The 19,760-nt window shown below is 37.2% G+C and overlaps 2 protein-coding genes and 1 long non-coding RNA gene across 5 annotated transcripts; 2 read left to right on the top strand and 1 right to left on the bottom strand.

Annotated features, from left to right (window-relative positions):
- Positions 1-1,145: 1,145 nt before the first annotated feature.
- On the bottom strand, positions 1,146-2,715 carry LOC111465681 (transcription factor bHLH149-like). The gene is made up of 3 exons (XM_023110190.1): positions 2,703-2,715; positions 2,164-2,352; positions 1,146-1,963 (listed from the first exon to the last, which is right to left on the bottom strand). The coding sequence occupies exon 3, from the start codon at positions 1,915-1,917 to the stop codon at positions 1,333-1,335; it is 585 nt and encodes a 194-aa protein (XP_022965958.1). The 5' UTR covers positions 1,918-1,963; positions 2,164-2,352; positions 2,703-2,715; the 3' UTR covers positions 1,146-1,332.
- A 5,960-nt stretch (positions 2,716-8,675) lies between these two features.
- On the top strand, positions 8,676-16,497 carry LOC111465482 (solute carrier family 40 member 3, chloroplastic). Of its 3 annotated transcripts, none has more exons than XM_023109880.1 (14): positions 8,677-9,250; positions 10,409-10,651; positions 10,767-10,830; positions 11,215-11,339; positions 11,422-11,511; positions 12,219-12,398; positions 12,478-12,552; positions 13,304-13,405; positions 13,478-13,595; positions 13,682-13,828; positions 14,311-14,417; positions 14,512-14,625; positions 14,697-14,990; positions 16,238-16,497. In XM_023109880.1, the coding sequence occupies exons 1-14, from the start codon at positions 9,104-9,106 to the stop codon at positions 16,244-16,246; spliced, it is 1,815 nt and encodes a 604-aa protein (XP_022965648.1). In that variant the 5' UTR covers positions 8,677-9,103; the 3' UTR covers positions 16,247-16,497. The 3 variants fall into 3 exon arrangements, with proteins under 3 accessions (XP_022965649.1, XP_022965648.1, XP_022965647.1); XM_023109879.1 differs by having other exon boundaries at positions 8,679-9,258; positions 10,417-10,651; XM_023109881.1 differs by lacking the exon at positions 16,238-16,497 and having other exon boundaries at positions 8,676-9,258; positions 10,417-10,651; positions 14,499-14,625; positions 14,697-14,836.
- Positions 16,498-17,947: 1,450 nt separating this feature from the next.
- LOC111465767 lies at positions 17,948-18,945 on the top strand. The gene is made up of 2 exons (XR_002714284.1): positions 17,948-18,113; positions 18,717-18,945. It is a non-coding gene; the product is annotated as an uncharacterized LOC111465767 (long non-coding RNA).
- Positions 18,946-19,760: the final 815 nt, after the last annotated feature.

Consider the following 19,760-nt stretch of genomic DNA (forward strand, 5'->3'; position numbering starts at 1 on the left):
TTATTAATTATTATTATTTTTCAATGTGTGGGTTTTTTTTTTAATACAAGCATAATTAAATAAAAATATTTATTAAAAAATTTAAATTCGTTTATTTCTTGAGTGGTTGAACTAAAAAAATAATAATAATTTATTCGATGATGACGATAATATTTAATTCTACGAAAGAATTAATTAATTTAAATATTTTTTATTTAAAAAAATCTATTAAAATCAATGGACTCGAGAGGAAGAGGGATTAAATGGATCACATGGATGCACGTTGAACATGGGATATGTATAAGAACGCCAATAAAAAACAAATGAGAATAAGACAAAATCACTTAAAGAAATATGTTTTTTTTTTTTTTTAACATGACAGGCTGTAGCTCGAAAAACGATATGACACACGACTAACATACCGACAGATAATGGTAGATCACGCACGTGTTAATTTATTCATCTCATTCATTATGCTTTTGTCTCTTGAATATATGTATCGTTTTAATTTATATTTAAGTTTTTTTATTATAATAATTATCATGCCAATAATTTTCTTTTAATTTCTATTTATGGGTGTGAATGACATTATCTTTAATTTTTCAAGCTTAAATTTACGTTCACGTTGTTAGATGAACATGACTCTCCATGATATTGTCCATTTTGAGCATAAACTCTCATGATTTTACTTTTGACTTCTCCAGAAGACCTCATACGAATGTAGATGTACTCATTGATTATAAATCCATGATCATTTCTAAATTAGCCGATGTGTGACTTTCATCCAACACCTCCCCTTGAACAAACTTAATCGAGGCTCGACTCATTTTCTTTTGGAGTCTTAGTTATTTTTTACCATGCCTTCGAGGAGCCTCGACTCCTTTTTCTTTTTTAGTCATTTGTGGGACTTTCATCCAACACCTATCACCTATTTCAATTTTCATGTCGAGATTAGGCTAAGGATTTTATGAAAATTATGTGTGGATTATGTGTATACAAACATAAAGCGAAGAAAGGACGCAACGAAGCAAAGAAAACAATCTGCATCCTCAATCATATTGAGCTAATGAGTTAATAGGAGTTTTTTTATTTTTATTTTTTATTAATACCAAAATTTTATTAAAAATGAAAATTGAAACAAAAATTAGGGACTAAAATTTGATTAAGAAAAAAAAAAGGAGGGAATAGATTTATAATTTAACATATACAATAAGATACATGAAACATCTAAACAAATAGAAATATATCCGCCGGGAAAAAATAAATTGGAGGAAAAAAAAAACCACGGCGGCGATTCCGATTTCCGAGTCTTTGAAACGGTTATACTTCTCAAGAATCGTTCGAGATTCTGAGTTAGTTACTTTGAGCTCCGGCGAGGAGTTCGACCAACGCTGCCATGGCTCTTACCTGCATCTCTAAAGCAGAGATGTAATCGGTCGTTTCTTCCAGAAGGTTCGGGAATGAGACCTTACGGCAACCTGGAACTAACCGGCCGAGAATTTTCACCTTCCTCTGCACTGCCGGCAACTTCTTATTTTTCTCGCTCTTCGTCTCCGCTATACGCGACGGTTTACGGCCGATCAATTTCTTCGTCCTCCGACGCCTCGCGAGCCTCTGGCGGAATCGGCTCGCTAGAATGGCGCGACTCCAACGAGTCCTCCCCTTGGCTGCGGCGGCAAGAACGCAATCCGCGGTTTCGCGAACTAGTCGTCCGTTGATCGGAGATCCTGCTTGCGCCGAGGACCGCCGCCGACTAACTTGCCGGATTGCTTCCACGAGCTTTGAAGAGTAGATCTGTTGCTCGACCTCTGTCCTCCACTTCCGTTCTCTGCCTTTCGCACCAACATCGAAGGCAATTTTTCGGCGCTTATTCGGCTTCTGCAACAACCTTCTCGAGTTCTTCGATTCCTCAGCGTCTGAAATCGGAGCGTCGTCCATATACAAACTAATCGAAAACCAAATCTCTTATCTATTCAGTTACAATCTGCTAAAAAAACAAAATACAAAAACCATCACAATTTGAACAACACCTACTAGTCTACCAGCGATAGAATCAATCTCAGAATCCAGAAGTACAATCGCATCATGAAGAAACAAAAAAACACAATAACAACAGGAAAAATAACATTCCACTAGAATCAAAGCAGAGTATACACCAATTGAGATAAAAGACATGAACAATACCTTGAGGATGTAGAATGTGTGAAGGATTTGGAGGTTGAAATGTGAGAGAAATTGATGTGACTTTAGAGAGAGAAACAGAGAAGCAGAAGAGAGAGAGGGGAGGATTCAAAACAATCACGGGGTATCACGCGCGGTGAGTTCTTCGAACACGTTCAATTGCTTCTCTCCTTTCTTTCCATTTATATACACCTTCAATTCCCACTTTAATAAATTTTTTCCTTTTTTTTTTTCATTTTGTTAAACATTTAAATTTTATTTTATTCCCAAATTTATTTTTGAAAAAAGATTAAAACTCGAAAGTCTATAAAATATAAAATAAAATAAAATAATAATTATTATTTAATTTTAGTGATTACGAACGATTCGACCTGATGGCCCTAACATTCCCTTGTGTCTCCTGCGACATGGTTACGTTATTTAGTGGGAGAGGTACTGCTATGATACCATTTATAACGACCCATGCCTATAATTTGAACAAGAATTCAGAATTTAGATTTGGCACCTGATCGCTTCGGTATTGTTACTTACTAGAGAGGTACTGCTTTGATACCATTTGTAAAGACTCATGCCAGAATTTGAATCAAAATTAAGAATCTAGATTCGGCACCTGATGGCTTCGGTATTGTTACTTTCTTGGAGATGTACCGCTTTGATACCATTTGTAACGACTCATGCCCAGAATTTGAATCAGAATTCATAATCTAAATTTGACACCGGATGACTCCAGTATTCCCCTGCGATATGGTTACGTTACTTACTGATCGCTTCTAAGAGTAATGACTCTGGTTAAGTTACTTACTCATCGCTTCTAAGAACGAAGACAACTCCAACAGGCTAAAACAAGTTCTTCTAGCATATTTTGTCCTTACTCACATGTATTATATAAAAAACTCTATGAGATCACTCTCTCCCTACCTGATAGTTATATGCAGTAAGCCGTTGTTGTTGCTCTCAAATCTTGCTTTCAAAACTCTCTTTCGAAATCTCTCTGCCCCCATTTTCTAAAACTTTCTTCTTGAACTAGGGCCAGAGGCTCGAACATACGTCCCTTGGCCGTAAGCGACGCAATAAGTGTTGGGAAATGAGTGTCGCACATTCGCAAGTCCGTTGTCATCAAAGTACGATTATAACTTCTGGAAGGGATGCATTTATTAGACAAAAGGTCAACGCAGGCTCTGCTCGTTACTCTGATGATTCATGATAACTCGACGAATCGCAAGACCATCGTGTCAGCAACGCATCATTCAAATTTCTGCACTATCAACTTTCGATGGTAAGATAATGGTCTACTATGGTGGTGACGGGTGGCAAAAAATTAGGGTTCAAAAAATTCCGAAGAAACGACTACCTACCGAAATTGAGCCACAAAAAAAGAAAGTACACCTTATTAGTATCCTATTTTTACAATGGATCTCATTGGATAGTCGCAGTTCATTCATGCATCTCTCATCGAAAGAATTAATATATATATATATATATATATATATATATATATATATATTATTTAAATTTCAAGAAAAAATAGAAATTAAATAATTTTTTATAAAAGATTTGTTGGTCTCTTTATTTATATATATATATATATTATTTAATTTTATGATTATAAAGTAGGGGTTTGTTGAATGCTTTTATTAATCTTGGACCTAACTCAACAAGCAAACAACTTTATTAATTATATAATTTATTCATTAACATTAATATATATATATATATATGTCTATTTTTAAATAAATAAATATATTTGTATTAGTTAATATATATAAAAGAAATTAATTTTTAACCAAAATTAAAATATCAACCTAATTTCTTAACTAATATGTATTAACAATAACAATAATGATAGTACTACTAATTAAAGGTATATCATTTTTTCTAATTGCTAATTATATTTATTGACTTTAATTAGATTATGTTTGATACTAATTATATTTATTGACTTTAATTAGATTATGTTTGATCTTAGACAAATTTGATGCTCTTGTTACATCAGTGTTTAAAAATTAGTACGAAAATCTAACCAACTAGCACGGGAAAGCTTAATATAAGATAATTAACAATACCCGACTAAGTTAACCCATCACCGAAACCGTTTATATCTGATTCGATTCTGTGGGTGTATTCTAACCTATATGAAACTTGAAGATTAGGAAATGTGAGAAGAAAAAAAAAAGCAAAAGACGAGAAGATTAATGATATATCATAAATTAAAACGTAGTAGTTAGCGGTGTTCATGGGTTGAGTTGGGCCATGTCCAATCGAAACATTTCTTAGACCCAACCCAAATGTTCGGAACTGTAAATTTTTTAGTTCAAGCAACCCTTATTAAATAATGAACTCAACCCAACCTAACCATAAAATAAAATATTAATAGGTAAAATATATATTTATTTATTTTCAAACATTAAATTAAGATTTACTGTGAGATCCCACATTAGTTGGAGATGGGAACAAATCACGAGTTTTAAAACTGTGAGACTGACGACGATACGTGACAGGCCAAAGCGGATAATATCGGTTATCAGTGAGTTTGAGTTGTTACAAATGATATCAGAGCCAGACACTGGGCGGTGTGCAGTGAGGACATTGTCCGCAATGGAGGTTGGATGATTTTGGACTGTTACAAATGATATAAGAGCCAGACACTGGACGGTGTACCGGCAAGGACGCTACCCCCTAAGGGAGGTGGATTGTGTGATCCCACATCGGTTGACACTAGTCCCCAATGGGTGTTGGATGAGTTTTTTTTTACAAGTGACATCAAAGGCAGACATTGGGCAGCGTGCCAGCGAGGACGTTGGCCCCTAAGGGGAGTGGATTGTGTAATTCCACGTCGATTGAAGAGGGGAACAAAACATTCTACATTTCTTGTAAGGGTGTGGAAACCTCTTCCTAATAAATACGTTTTAAAACAAGCTGACGACGATATGAAATTAAATACATGAAATTAACTAACAATTTTAGAAGAACTCATGAACCAATCGAACACGTAATTTTTTATTTTTTTAATCGAACTCAACTTAAATTAGGTTGATCGAATTTTTTGAACACCCGACACAGTTAGGTGAGGTGGGGAGAGGACACATAATGTTGGTTGCTAAGTTAAAAAAATAATGGTTGGGAAAGAGAAACCAACTAAAACAAGCACAACCTCACTTTGTCTCCATGTCTTGTCTTCAAAGCCAGGCAATTCCAATCTTTTAGTATTAAAAAATTGTTCTTTCTTAATCATTAATGGATCATAATATATACTCATTTTATGCTTAAATTATCCATTTAATTGTAATGGACAAATAATTAATATTTGAATATGTGGTCGATAAATTGACGTTTTTTTTTATATGGTTAAGACCGGAAAAAAGTGGGTTTTGAAGCGGGTACGAATTTATGATAGAGACGATATATGAAGGTTAACTAAAGTAGAGACTGACTCAAAACTTTTAAAATTTTATAAACTAAACTGAGACCGAGCTTGAACGATAGAGGTCAAACATGTAATTTAGAAATTAATATATTTCATAAGGAAAGATATATATATATATATATATAATATTTTACCGACATAATTTTTTTAAAAAATTATAACATAGTCTTTAAAGCACGTCTCGGGAGAGGTTTTCACACCCTTATAAATAATGTTTTGTTTCCCTCTCCAACCGATGTAAGATCTTACAATCTATTCTCTTTGGAGGCTCAACATCTTCGCTGGCACACCGCTCGGTGTCTAGCTTTGATACTATTTGTAACAGCTCAAGCTCACCACTAGCACATATTATCTCCTTTGGCTCGTTATATATTGTCGTCAGTCTCATAGTGAGACGTCTTGGGAGAGGTTTTCACACCTTAAAAAGAATGTTTCGTTACCCTCTTCAATCGATGTGAGATCTTACAATCCACCCCTTTGGAAGCCCAATGTCCTTGCTGGCACACCGCTCGGTGTCTAGCTTTAATACCATTTGCAACAGCCCAAACCCATCGCTAACACATATTATCTGTTTTGGCTCGTTAGTATCGCCGTCAGCCTCACGGTTTTAAAATGCATCTACTAGGGAGAGGTTTCCACAACCTTATAAGGAATGTTTCGTTTCCCTTTCCAACCGATCAGTGTCTCAAAATTAAAGAAATTGAGAATATAATTCATCCCTAGTCCCATTTATCTAACGAAAAAAAACGTTATCCACTCGCTCTCTCATTCTCCATCTAAATAGGGAATCTTCTCCCTGCTCGGGACAGGTCCCGCTAATTAAACGAACATCTTTAATTAAAACATACAAACCCGTTCGTTTTTTCTTGTCCCGAGCTTATTATAATAATATAGAATTAGGGATGTGTTGGCAAGCACTAATAGGATGTGGATAAAATTTAGTTGTTCATATGAAAGGCAATGATTAGTGGTGATGTTAGCCAAATGAGCAAAGAGAAAGAGAAGCATGTGGTTGTTTTTGTTTATGTTTTGATGCCACTTTCAATCATGTGGGTGTATGTATGTATTCTTTTCATTTTATTTTATGATTCTCTTTTAAAGATGTGGCATGCTTTCCTCCACATTCATTCCGGGTTAAATTTCGTTGATCGTTAAAGGGTCCATCCCGAAACCAAGAGGTACTAACTAAGAGCTGAGTCGTGAGTCCTCACCGAACCGCATGCGATAGTTGTCCATCATACGACTCACCAACTTCATTTACCTCTATGGGAGGCTTGCTCTGGGTAGGTTCGGACACTTACAATACACGACTCTACGAAGGAAGGGCTTGGTGGGTTAGTAACGTTTTCAATATGATTTAGGTTGGGTTATCAACTTATTTGAGTTGAGTTGAATTCAAATAAATGAAAATTTTATGAGTTCAGTTGATTCATCAGTTCCTAGCACCAAACCCAAATGAAAACTTAGGGTTCGGTTGGATTGGATTGTAACCATATTTTCTGGTTCGTTGGGTTGACACCACCAAAAAAATGTCAGCTCACAAACCGAACCAAGTTTTGAAATTTCAAAAAATTCAATCTAACCCAAACAGATGAAAATATAATTATATTTGGGTCTGATAGTCCACGTTGTCGAATCATATGAACACTTTCCCCAATAAAACTTAAACAAATATTTTAATATATAATATACGTTTTATATAAATCATTAAAAATCAAACAACTTTAATTTACTTTTAATTTCAACTTTAAATTTGTCACATGATTAGATTTGGAGGAGAGGTGGTGTTTTCACGTACATATTAAATTTATAAAAATTACGGGTTGATCTTGTTCACGGGTGTGAGATTCGTCAAATAGCCTATTAAAAATAGAGTCGATATATTTTTCAATTAAAAATAAAATAAAAAGAGTTAGATGTATCGAGAAAAAAAATTAAATAATTTATCCGCCACATTATTATTATTAATGTAATACATTTATTATCCATTAATTTTTTAAAACAATTTTTAAACAAAAATAAATAACATTTGTTTTTATTTTATATAACTACTTATTTGTTTAAATATATAAAAGACTATAATTATAAAAAAAAATTAAATACAATTAGAATTCTATTAGATAATTAATTGAATAAATTTACCTTATTTTATTAGTAGATAATTAATTAATATTTGTCACAATAATTAATTAAATATTTATTATGTTTACAGTGAATCTAATTTATTATATTAGAATTTATAAAATTATAAATTTAATTTAAACCTCTTTATACAAATTAATTAATAAAAAGAAAGAGAAAACTAAATAAATATGAGATGAAAACAATAAATAAATAAAAGTAACTAATAATGTGTCTTAGGGATGTTTGGATCACTCGAGAGCCTATTAACCTAAATTATCTTATTAAAATCATAAAAATTGGGTTGAGTTCGTTTTTTTTCGTTTGACCTGTTCGGGAATTGACATTTTTTTGGGTTAGTCATCCCGACCAACCCAAAAATAGAGTTTCAATTCAATTCAACCACATCATACGGTAAGATTATTATGAAATTTAAAAATATTTGAAATTTGTAACTAATGTTAGTGATGCGTTGTGACATGAGAATGTTTGATATTTGAGCGTTTGATGAAATTTTAGTCATTAATGTAAGATGCATTGTAGATAAGTAGTGTTTAAAAACAACAACCGAACAACTCAACCCAACCCAACCCAACCCAATATGAAAATAGAGGGTTGGATTAGGTTGTGATCTTTATTTGGGTTATTCGGGTCACCAACACAATCAACTCAAAATTTCGGGTTAATCTAAAAGATTTTCTCAACCCAACCCGTATAAATCGGAGTTGACAAATAATTGCTTATCCAATCCTGCTTAACCTACCATCAATTGAATACAAGGTAAAGTTACAAAATTTCGCTCATGAAATACCTATTTAGTAAGATTCATCTAAAATGCAGAGTTCTAAAACAAGTTGAAGGTATCAGACAAAGTTCACTACAGCCTCCATTTATGAACACCGATTAATTCCCATTCATTTCGTTTGCAGACCTTTTAAGCTATCTATCCAAATTGTAAAATTTCTATTGGCCCACGAACCCCAAACTCTCTGAATCACACCTAACTTGAGGCTCAAAATTCTCCCACGCCACCCAGCTTTGAACAGTCCGCTTGGACGCACATAACCAAAAGCCGACACCACAAAGATAAGCCTCTCTCTGAGCTTCTTTTCAGCTCCAAAATCTATCCATTACCCACAAATTTTCTCAATTCAGCTTGTTGAACAAGAAACAGATTGTGGGTTACTCCCAAATTCAAGCATTTTCGATTGCCCTCGACGATTTGAGACGAGGGGTTTTGATATTGATAAGGAAATCGTTCTGGGAATTCTTTTTTGATGTTCTTAAAGAAAACCCTGTTGCTGATTTGCGTTTGAGCGGCTGCATGAGTGCGCAAAGCTCCATTTGTAGGCTCTTCAAGTTTGGGAGCTTGAACTTGGAGCTAAAGCAGCAGCAGCCATGGCTATTGGTTATACTCTCACACTCGGTCAATCCCACTCTTTCAGCTGTTTTAAATTTTCAAAATCATTGCATTCTTCACGAGTTCGCTGTCGCTTTGTTTCTTGTGGACGGTTGAAGAATCTGAATCAGACTTGTATTTCTTCCAGCTCCAGGTAATGCCCATGAGAGCTTTAAAGACATGAAAACATTTAGATATTGTTGTCTGGTATAATTTTAGGAGGAAATGAACTAGATGTAGCAGCATTTGTTGTCTGATATCTTAGCTTAGCCAATGAATTAGCTGATAAATCTTGTTCTATCGAGGGTTGTTGAGGATTGTTGGGAGAGAGTCCCCTAATTTAGGGAATGATCATAGATTTATAAGTGAGGATACTATCTCCATTGATATGATGCAACCATGAGAGCTTATGCTCAAAGTGGACAAATATCATACCATTGTAGAGAGTCGTGATTCCTAAAATGGTATTAGAGCCATACCCTTAACGTAGCCATGTCAATAGAATCCTCAAATATTGAACAAAGAAGTTGTGAGCCTTGAAGGTGTAGTCAAAAGTGACTCAAGTGTCGAACAAAAGGTGTACTTTGTTCGAGGACTCCAGAGAAGGAGTCAAGCTTCGATTAAGGAGAGGTTGTTTGAGGGCTCCATGGGTCTCAGGGGAGGCTCTATAGTGTACTTTGTTTGAGGAGAGAATTGTTGGGAGGGAGTCCCACGTTGGCTAATTTAGGGAATGGTTATGGATTTATAAGTAAGAAATAATATCTCCATTCGTATGAGGCCTTTTGGGGAAACCAAAAGCAAAACTATGAGAGCTTATGCTCAAAGTGGACAATATAATACCATTGTAGAGAGTCGTGATTCTTAACATGGTACCAAAGCCATGCCCTTAACTTAGCCATGTCAATAGAATTCTTAATATCGAACAGAGAAGTTGTGAGCCTCGAAGGTATAGTCAAAAGTGACTCAAGTGTCGAACAAATGGTGTACTTTGTTCAAGGACTCCAGAGAAGGAGTATTGCCTCAATTAAGGGGAGGTTGTTTGAGGGCTCCATGGGTCTCAAGGGAGGCTCTATAGTGTACTATGTTTAAGGGGAGAATTGTTGGGAGGGAGTCCCACATTGGCTAGTTTAGGGAATGGTCATGAATTTATAAGTGAGAAATATTATCTCCATTGGTACGAGGCCTTTTGGGAAACCAAAACCAAAACATTATGTAGTTTTAGGATAATGAGCCCTTTTCTTAATCTTGAAATATTGTTTTCGTTTGGGAATTGGCGATTAATTCTCTCTATACTGCAAACTTTTGGCTTCAGGCTTGAGAGAGTCATTTCAAAATGTTCGATAACAAACTCCGATGTAACATTCGACCAAGTTTCAGTTGAAGACAACGTCCAAGAAGTGTTATCTTCTGTAGAAGCTGATTGTTCACTTCCCATTGTACAATTGAATTCCGGTTTCCTCGAGGCGGATACTTTGACTCTACAGACCGAACCTCTGAGTTTATTAACCGAAAGGACTTACGTCGATAGTCTTTTGACGACTTTGCCTGTATGCTGCCTGAGGAATTCTCTTTCACTATGATTTAATGTTTTTTTTGCTGTATTATGGAAGAAGATCATAGTTCAAATCAGGCATTACATCTATTCTGTTAATGTTATTGTAGGTTCTATCTGAAGAGGAGCAGAATGTTCTTGCAGCAACTCCAGCTCATCCAGCTGGGTTGTACGGTACGAACCGCCCCCCCTCCATTTTATTGATGTGATAGACTAAATAATCCTAAACTAATATTAAGATTCATGTGTTCACGGCAAAGATCTTCCCCAACTAGAGTTTTAAGTTCTCAAAAGTTTTAAGACATGAGAACCCAAGTTCTTGATTTTGAAGCAATGAGTTTAATATCTAAATTGTTTAACTATCAGAGATTTATGAATAAGAATTCTTTTATTAGCCATGATTTCAAGCTCTGAAATCATGTTTGTTATCATATGGTGCTAGAGATACCTAAATGCTTGCAAGAGTGATGTTTCAGCTATAAATTTAGACATGAACTATATGGCTTCTTTTGATCTCGGTAGTCGTTCCTGACTCGAAATGATACTTCGACCTTATAGCTCTATATGCCTCATGTATTGCGGGGAATTTGGTCGAACAGCTTTGGAATTTTGCGTGGCCTACTTCGATTGCTCTGCTTCATTCTAGTCTTCTGCCAGTAGCAGTTATGGGATTCTTTACTAAGGTAAATAGTTATTCATCCAAACAAATCATTTTGAATCATGATGCAAGAGAGATGCTCTCTAATATGTTGAAAGTGTTTGCAGCTTGCGTTAATAGTTGGAGGTCCGTTGGTCGGGAAGTTTATGGATAATTTCCCGAGAGTACCTGCACATGCTTGTCTGAATTGTGTTCAGGTATCTTTATCCATTTGAATGTCATTAATATCATAAGTTCGATATTAGAGCATGCATGGAACTTATGTGAGATCCCATATTGGTTGGGGAGGAGAACAAAACATTCTTTATAAGGGTGTGAAAACCTCTCCCTAACAGACGCATTTTAAAGACCCTGCGGGGAAGCCCAAAGAGACAGTATCTGCTAGCAGTAGGCTTGGGCGTTACAAATGGTATCAGAGCTAGACAATGGGCGAAGTACCAGCGAAGAGGCTGAGCCTCGAAGGGGGGTGGATTGTGAGATCCCACGTCGGTTGGGGAAGAGAACAAAGTGTTAGAAATTACGACTCTCCACAATGGTATGATATTGTCCACTTTGAGCATAAGCTCTCATGGCTTTGCTTTGGGTTTCCCCAAAATGTCTCGTATCAATGGAGATAGTATTCCTCATTTATAAACCGGAAGATCAATTAACCAATGTGGGACTCAACTCCCAATAATCCTCAACACAAAGCATTCTTTATAAGGGTGTGGAAACATCTTCCTAACATACGCGTTTTAAAAACTTTGAGGGGGAGTCCAAAAGGGAAAGCCTTAAGAGGACAATATCTGCTAGCGGTGGGCTTGGGCCGTTACAACTTAACTAGCCAAACCCAATATAGAAATCATATTGAATATGACCTGGTGTTTTTTCATTTTACAATCTAAGGTTTCTCTGTTTCCTTCAGGCTGCTGCTCAGTTGCTATCTGCCTCAATGGTGATCTATGCCCATACCGTTCCACGTTCGGCTGCATCATCGTCCATACTTCTCCAGCCTTGGTTTGTTACACTGATTTTTGCTGGTGCCATAGAGAGGTTATCTGGAATAGCATTGGGGGTTGCTATGGAGCGGGACTGGGTTGTGTTGGTATGTTTCTTTTTAAGCTATTTGTATCCTTGTTATTCAAGAAATGTCTCTAAAACTAGCATTCTTTTTCCATGTACAGTTAGCTGGAATTAATAGGCCTATTGCACTTGCAGAAGCTAATGCTGTTCTTAGTAGAATTGACCTTCTCTGTGAGGTAAATGGGTGTTCTGAACTCAACTTTTTTCCAGCTCCATATGATCTTTTGATTTTCTGTTTGTTTTAACATGCTTGCATTCTAACAAAAATTACCATTTAGATAGTCACATGTTTTAATAGCTCAAGCCCACCGCTAGTAGATATTGTCCTCTTTGGGCTTTCCCTTCCGGGCTTTGTCTCAAGCTTTTTAAAACACGTCTGCTAGGGAAAGGTTTCCACACCCTTATAAAGAATGCTTCATTCCCTTCTCCAACCAATGTGGCATCTCACAATCCACCCTCTTTTGAGACCTAGCGTCCTCGTTGACACTCGTTCCCTTTCTCCAATTGATGTGGGATCCCCCAATCCACCCCCTTCGAGGCCCAGCATCCTTGTTGGCACACCGCCTCGTGTCTACCCCCTTTCGAGGCTTAGCCTCCTCACTGGCACACCGTCTCGTGTCCATCTCCTTCAGGGCTCAGCGGCCTCATTGGCAAACCGTCCAATGTCTGGCTGATATCATTTGTAACAACCCCAACCCACCACTAGCAGATATTGTCCTCTTTGGGCTTTCCCTTTTGAGTTTCCCCTCAAGGTTTTTAAGACTCGTTTTAAAAACCTTGAGGTGAATTCCAAAAGAGAAAGCCTAAAGAGGACAATATCTCTACTAGCGGTGGGCTTGAGCTGTTACACAAGGTTTCCCTAAAGTTATGATCAAGTATCTATACGACAAGTTGCAAACAATTGACTAAGACATTCTTAATGTGCAGATAGTTGGAGCATCTTTATTTGGCATTTTCCTCTCCAAGTACGACCCAGTAACTTGCTTGAAGTTCGCTGCAGGTTTAATGTTATGGTCCTTGCCAGTTGTGGTAATTACTTATTTCCGTGCTGATGAGATCTTTCTCGAGAGGTAAATTTGTTAATCGAACACATTTTTTCAGGTTGTACTTACATGGTTAACGAACCAACTCTCCACCGGTGTTCTCGATCGTGCAAAATGCTCACAAACTTGTTGTAGCAATCCCTCTAAAGTAAACTCGCCTGATGCTGAGAGTATAAGTAAATTTTCATGAACCATTATGCTATTCAATCAATAGGCCGTTCTGATACATTCTTTTTTCTAACATTATCTTTTGTGCTTCCAGTGGATGTGGGTGTAGAAGTTATTAAAAATGGATGGAAGGAATACTTGCAACAACCAGCTCTTCCTGCAAGCCTTGCCTATGTGCTCCTCTACTTCAATGCAGTCCTCGCACCGGGAAGTTTGATGACGGCGTTCTTAACTCAGCAAGGTATATTCATTGCTGCAAGCTCGATACAATCATCATATTTTTAAGTTCGTTCTGCCAAGCAGATGTAGCTTCAACGCGCACCCACCTTTTGTTGGACCACTCGACCGATAGGGAAAGGGGCGCTTTGTTTTCGTTTTCTTAACGCCTCATTTCCCTTTTCCCGGGCACTTCGTGGTGTCCCGAAAAATGTTAACTTCTATAATCCATAGGATAAAACAGCATCTTGAGTGAAGCAAAGAGCGGTTCTTTCTATTGCTTTTTAGCGGATGTAGGCGACAAAAAAGGTAGCTTCGTTGAAGTGGAATAATCTTTTGGTCTAGTGAGCGTTTAGTTTTGTTATCCGTATAAAACCTTAGCTAGATTGCATAACGAATTGCTATACATCATATAATTTTGTCCCGTCGTCCCTTGACGAATCATAACTTCACACGACCTGCTTTCTGATTAGTTGTTCTTTGGCTTTTGATTGGTGTAACATACAGGACTTAGCCCATCAATTATTGGTGGTTTTAGTGGACTATGTGCTTTCATGGGTGTTACTGCAACCTTTGTATCAGCAAATTTGGTCAGGCAATTCGGAATTTTGAAGGTTAGACACGTTTTCTTCTATTATCGTTCTCGTAATTCCGTGCAGTTCTATATTTTCGACATAGTCTCATGCACTTCATAGCTTCATTTGTCAGGCTGGAGCAATTGGATTAATATTTCAAGCTGCACTTCTAACAGTTGCTGTTGCTGTGTACTGTAGTGGCTCTCTTTCCCAGCAGAGCCCTCTTCTTTTCTTCTTATCTATGATCGTAAGAATCAGTTCCTGCTGCTATTAGCTCAAAATGTGTCGCATCAGATACTCATTTCATATTTTATACAGGTTCTATCTAGGTTGGGACACATGTCATATAATGTTGTGGGGCAACAGATTCTTCAAACTGGGATTCCGACATCGAAAACAAATCTCATTGCATCAACAGAGGTTTCGGTCGCTAGTTTAGCGGAGTCGATAATGTTGGGAGTTGCAATAATCGCCAACGATACTTCGCATTTTGGATTTCTAGCAATGCTGTCGCTTCTATCTGTTGTTGGAGCAGCTGTGATGTTCTGCCAGTGGTTGTTGAATCCTACCGATGAACAAAGAAAACTTTTCTCTTTCGGCTCTCCGTTCGAGGTAAGTACGAATACTCAGCTAAAATTCATCAAAGCAGTTAGTATTATTAAGAACAAGGGAGTGTCATCACTGTCGTGTAGATATCACATCAAGAACTCTTTGTTGAATAAGTTCAGATTGATTTTCATACAAGAATAGTTAGATCTGCAGTAGAAGAATTTTCATACATAAAGTAATTAGTTCTGTCATAGAAGAGAAGATTATAACTAAAGGGTACTCATGAAGGTTGCACTATTGAAGCCTCCTGAGAAGTAGCTGTTGTTTAGCTAAAATTCTTTACTCTCGAGCCAATTCCGTCCCTGTTGGTAGAGGCGGGAAAGAAAAACTGTAACAGCCCAAGCCCACTGCTAACGGATATTGTCTGCTTTGGTTTGTTACGTATCGCCGTCAGCCTCATTGTTTTAAAATGCGTCTACTAGTAGAGAGGTTTCCACACCCTTATAAAATGCTTTGTTCCCCTCTCTAGTCGATGTGGGATCTCACAATCTACCCCCTTGAGAGCCAGCGTTCTCGTTGGCACATATCCCGGTGTCTAGCTCTGATACGATTTGTAATAGCCCAAGCCCACTGCTAATAAATATTGTCTGCTTTAGCCCGTTACGTATCGCCATCAGACTCACGGTTTTAAAACGTGTCTATTAGGGAGAGGTTTCCACACCCTTAAAAGAATGCTTCGTTCCCCTCTCCAGCAGATGTGGGATCTCACAATCCACCCACTTTGGTGGCCCAACGTTCTCGCTGACGCACCGCCTGGTGTCTGGCTCTGATATCATTTGTAACAGCCCAACCCCACCACTAGCAGATATTATCCACTTTCATTCGTTCGTCAAGAATGTTTCGTTCCCTCCTCCAGTCCAACCCCACCTATACTAGGGAGAGATTTTCACACCCTTATAAGGAATGTTTCGTTCCCTCCTCCAGCCGAAAGATGAAATTGATCAAAGAAAGAATTCCACGGATTCATAGATAGTATACCACCTTGTAGGAATAGGAAGCTCGTTAACAACCCCTAAGGAGGCAAGACGAGACATCTTGGCGACCAAATGTTATAGAGTCAAACAGTCGTTTGATAAGATTAGTTCAGTGGGCCAAACACTCACGTATAGATATGCTTTTAGCGACATAATCCTTTCAATGAAATTCTCAAAAGCCCTGAGGGATATGATAAGACACTAAAAGTAACATTTGGTAGTAACTTGAGATATCGATTATTGTTTAATGATGCCTGACAATACATTCAATGGCAGATGCCTTGATGCTAAAGCGGTTTCTTGCATTAGCTGGAGCTGCTGGATTCTGATACATAGGACACAAATTAATATGTAAATTGGAAGGTGAAGTTCATACCATCCTCTGTTTTATCATTCATATAATTTTGTGGGTAATGAAACAACCCATATTTCAAACGCTAGACTAGATTCAATATCAATTCTGACACTGTACATACATGTTCTGTTCATCATGTAAAGCAATCAGTTGATTTAAGTTTGAATGCTTTTTCCTGAAATGGTGTGGAGAATCTTTTAGTGAAGCTCCATTTTAACAAAAGAAAAGTAAAGGAAACAAGAAAAAGAAAGGTCCAGAACCCACTAATGAATCATGATGCTTTTTTCTTTTTGGATTGGACATAGCAAAGATTACCGAACTATTGACTGTTCGTTGTTCTTCATCGTGTTCTTGCATAGTAAATCATCGTGATTTGGAAAAATACTGAGAAATTTGAGTTATTGACCGAAGATGTTCGGTTTCTCCAAAGATTATAGAACGGTTGACTGTTCATTGTTCTTCTTCTCATTCTTGCACAGTAAATCATCATGATCTGGAAAAGTACGAGAAATTTGAGTTTTTGGGAAAGTTTGGATCAACCGAAGATTTTTGGGTTCTCCAAAGATTACGGAACTGTTGACTGTTCATTGTTCTTCATCTCATTCTTGCATAATAAATCATCATGATCTGGAAAAATACTGAGAAATTTGAGTCGACCGAAGATTTTCGGTTTCTCCAAAGATTGCATAATTGTTCATTGTTCATTGTTCTTCATCTCATTCTTGCATGGTAATCGTCATGATCTGGAAAAATACTGAGAAATTTGAGTTTTGGGGAACGTCTGAATCGACCAAAGATTTTCGGTTTCTCTAAGATTACAGAACTGTTAGACTATTCATTGTTCTTTATCTCATTCTTGCATAGTAAATTATCATGATCTGGAAAAATACTAAGAAATTTTAGTCGACCGACGATTTTTGATTTCTCCAAAGATTACAAAACTGTTGATTTGTTCATTCTTCTTCATCTCATTCTTGCATTGTAAATCATCGTGATTTGGAAAAATACTGAGAAATTTGAGCCTCCAAAGTCTGAATGGACCGAAGATTTTTGGTTTCTCTAAAGATTACTGAACTGTTGACTGTTCATTGTTCTTCATCTCATTCTTGCATAGTAAATCATCATGATCCGGAAAAATACTAAGAAATTTGAGTCGAACCGAAGATTTTCGGTTTCTCCGAAGATTATAGAACTGTTGACTGTTCATTGTTCTTCATCTCATTCTTGCATAATAGATCATCATGATCTGGAAAATTACTGAGAAATTTGAGTCAGTCGATCGAAGATCTTCGGTTTCTATTTAGCTGACAGCAAGAACTTAGAGTAGCTTTTGTGCTGGCGTAATTCCATTTCCATGCATGTTCTATCTTCTTCATCTGATATATCTGTACAAAGATTACTGTTGCTTGATGGTAACCATCAAGCGCCTAAATTGTACCTTGTTTATTAAATTTCTCTTCTCTGGTTTCTGCTGCTTTCATGATCTGAAAGTTCAGGATGAGTGGCCACTTACACTCCAGTTTCTTAGTACTGGACAGTGCCTTCTCCTTGTACTATACTTGTCCTTGCCCATTTTGGCATTTATTTGGACCGGTAGTCTAGTCTAGCTCGTTAGCGGACGTCTTATCTATTCTCCTCTCGATATCGGGTCTTGCCCTATTGTCGAGTTGTCAAATCGAGACTTATCTCTTGGTATTAGCTACTGCAACCAACACGCTCTATCTAGAGAGTCGTTCGTGATTTCCTTCTTGAACAGGCAGCTAAGAGGTCTTGTTTGAGTGGGTAGAAGAAGGCAGGGTAGTCTAGTCTAGTCTCGTTAGTAGACGTCTTGTTTATTCTCCTCTCGATATTGGGTCTTGCCCCGTTGTTGAGTTGTCAAATCGAAACTTGTCTCTTGCTATTAGCTACTGCAACCAACACGCTCTATCTAGAGAGTCGTTTGTGATTTCCTTTTCGAACAGGCAACTAAGAAGTCTTGTTCGAGTGGGGGGTTGTCCATAGGTAGAAGAAGGCAGGGTAGTCTAGTCTAGTCTCGTTAGTAGACGTCTTGTTTATTCTCCTCTCGATGTCGGGTCTTGCCCCGTTGTCGAGCTATCAAATCGAGACTTGTCTTTTGCTATTAGCTACTGCAACCAATACACTCTATCTAGAGAGTCGTTCGTGATTTCCTTTTCGAACAGGCGACTAAGAGGTCATGTTCGAGTGTGGGGTTATCTGTCGGTAGAAAGAAGGCAGGGTAGTATAGTCTAGTCTCGTTAGTGGACGTCTTATCTATTCTTCTCTGGATATCGAGTCTTGCCCTGTTGTCGAGTTGTCAAATCAAGACTTGTCTCGTGCTATTAGCTACTACAACCAACGCACTCTATCTAGAGAGTCGTTTGTGATTTCCTTCTCGAACAGGTGGCTAAGAGGTGTTGCTCGAGTGTTGAAAGAACGAAACTCCTACTCTTTGCAGGGTATATGATCAACAAGTCGGACAAACCCGACCGCAAAGCCATCAACTCTTCTGGGTTAGCCTTTTCTTTTTCTTTTCCACTCAGTGCTGGTGATAGAAAAAGGAAGGAGGTCAGCTTATTCTCCTTTATGCAATGGAATCTACTTTTTTATATTTTTATTTCATTCTTTGAAACCCATTCTTTTAGAACCCAAAATCTCAATCCCAATTAGAGCGTAGAGTCGTAAACACGCTCGGTTATTTCCACAGTAGATTGAAATGACAAGACAGATCAAACCATTGACCAAAATACTAAAAAGCCGACCAACGTGGTAGAGAAAAGCAATCTAAATGTCAAATCTATATCAAAATTGATGTTGAGTACGTATTTACGTGCTTGGTTATTTTTGATCTGACGAGGTCTAAATTGATATCGAGTACGTGTTTACATGCTCGATTATTTACAATCTAAAACTAAATCAATTGAGTTGATTGGAATGATGAGACAGATCAAACCATTGACCAAACTACCCAAAATCGACTGATTTTCATGTCAAATTTATATCAACATTGTGCCAAACTTGATGTCGGGTATGAGGTAGAAATTATGTGGTTATCCGTGGATAGCGTACCGTCTCGAAAATATCGGGTTTCTGCACAGAACCCCACATTTTTCATATCATCAAAAGAGAGTCCCAAGCGTACTTCTTCACATTTGGATTGGCTTTTGAAGTCCTAAGCACAAGGGCCAAGACGTAGAACCCAAGTGCGTGCATTGGCCGTTGGGTAGCGGCTCGTAGCACTTGGCCTCGTAAGCCTACAAAGCGCACCACAGCCACAGCCATGCCCGCACGTGCATCTTTTTTTTTTTTTGCTTTTATAATTCCATTTTATTTATCCCAATAATCTTTGAATTCAACCGTTTTGTATTCAATACAATTTTCATTATATATATATATATATATATATATATATATATATATATATATATATATATATATATATATATA

This window comes from Cucurbita maxima, unplaced genomic scaffold, assembly GCF_002738345.1.
Source record: "Cucurbita maxima cultivar Rimu unplaced genomic scaffold, Cmax_1.0 Cma_Scf00029, whole genome shotgun sequence".
NCBI classification, from domain to species: domain Eukaryota; kingdom Viridiplantae; phylum Streptophyta; class Magnoliopsida; order Cucurbitales; family Cucurbitaceae; genus Cucurbita; species Cucurbita maxima.

Coding starts and splice junctions, on each gene's coding strand:
- LOC111465681 (XM_023110190.1), bottom strand. CDS start 1,917: ATGGACGACGCTCCGATTTCAGACGCTGAGGAATCGAAGAACTCGAGA.
- LOC111465482 (XM_023109880.1), top strand. CDS start 9,104: ATGGCTATTGGTTATACTCTCACACTCGGTCAATCCCACTCTTTCAGC. Junction 11,340..11,421: donor TTATGGGATTCTTTACTAAG/GTAAATAGTTAT, acceptor AAGTGTTTGCAG/CTTGCGTTAATAGTTGGAGG. Junction 11,512..12,218: donor CTTGTCTGAATTGTGTTCAG/GTATCTTTATCC, acceptor TGTTTCCTTCAG/GCTGCTGCTCAGTTGCTATC.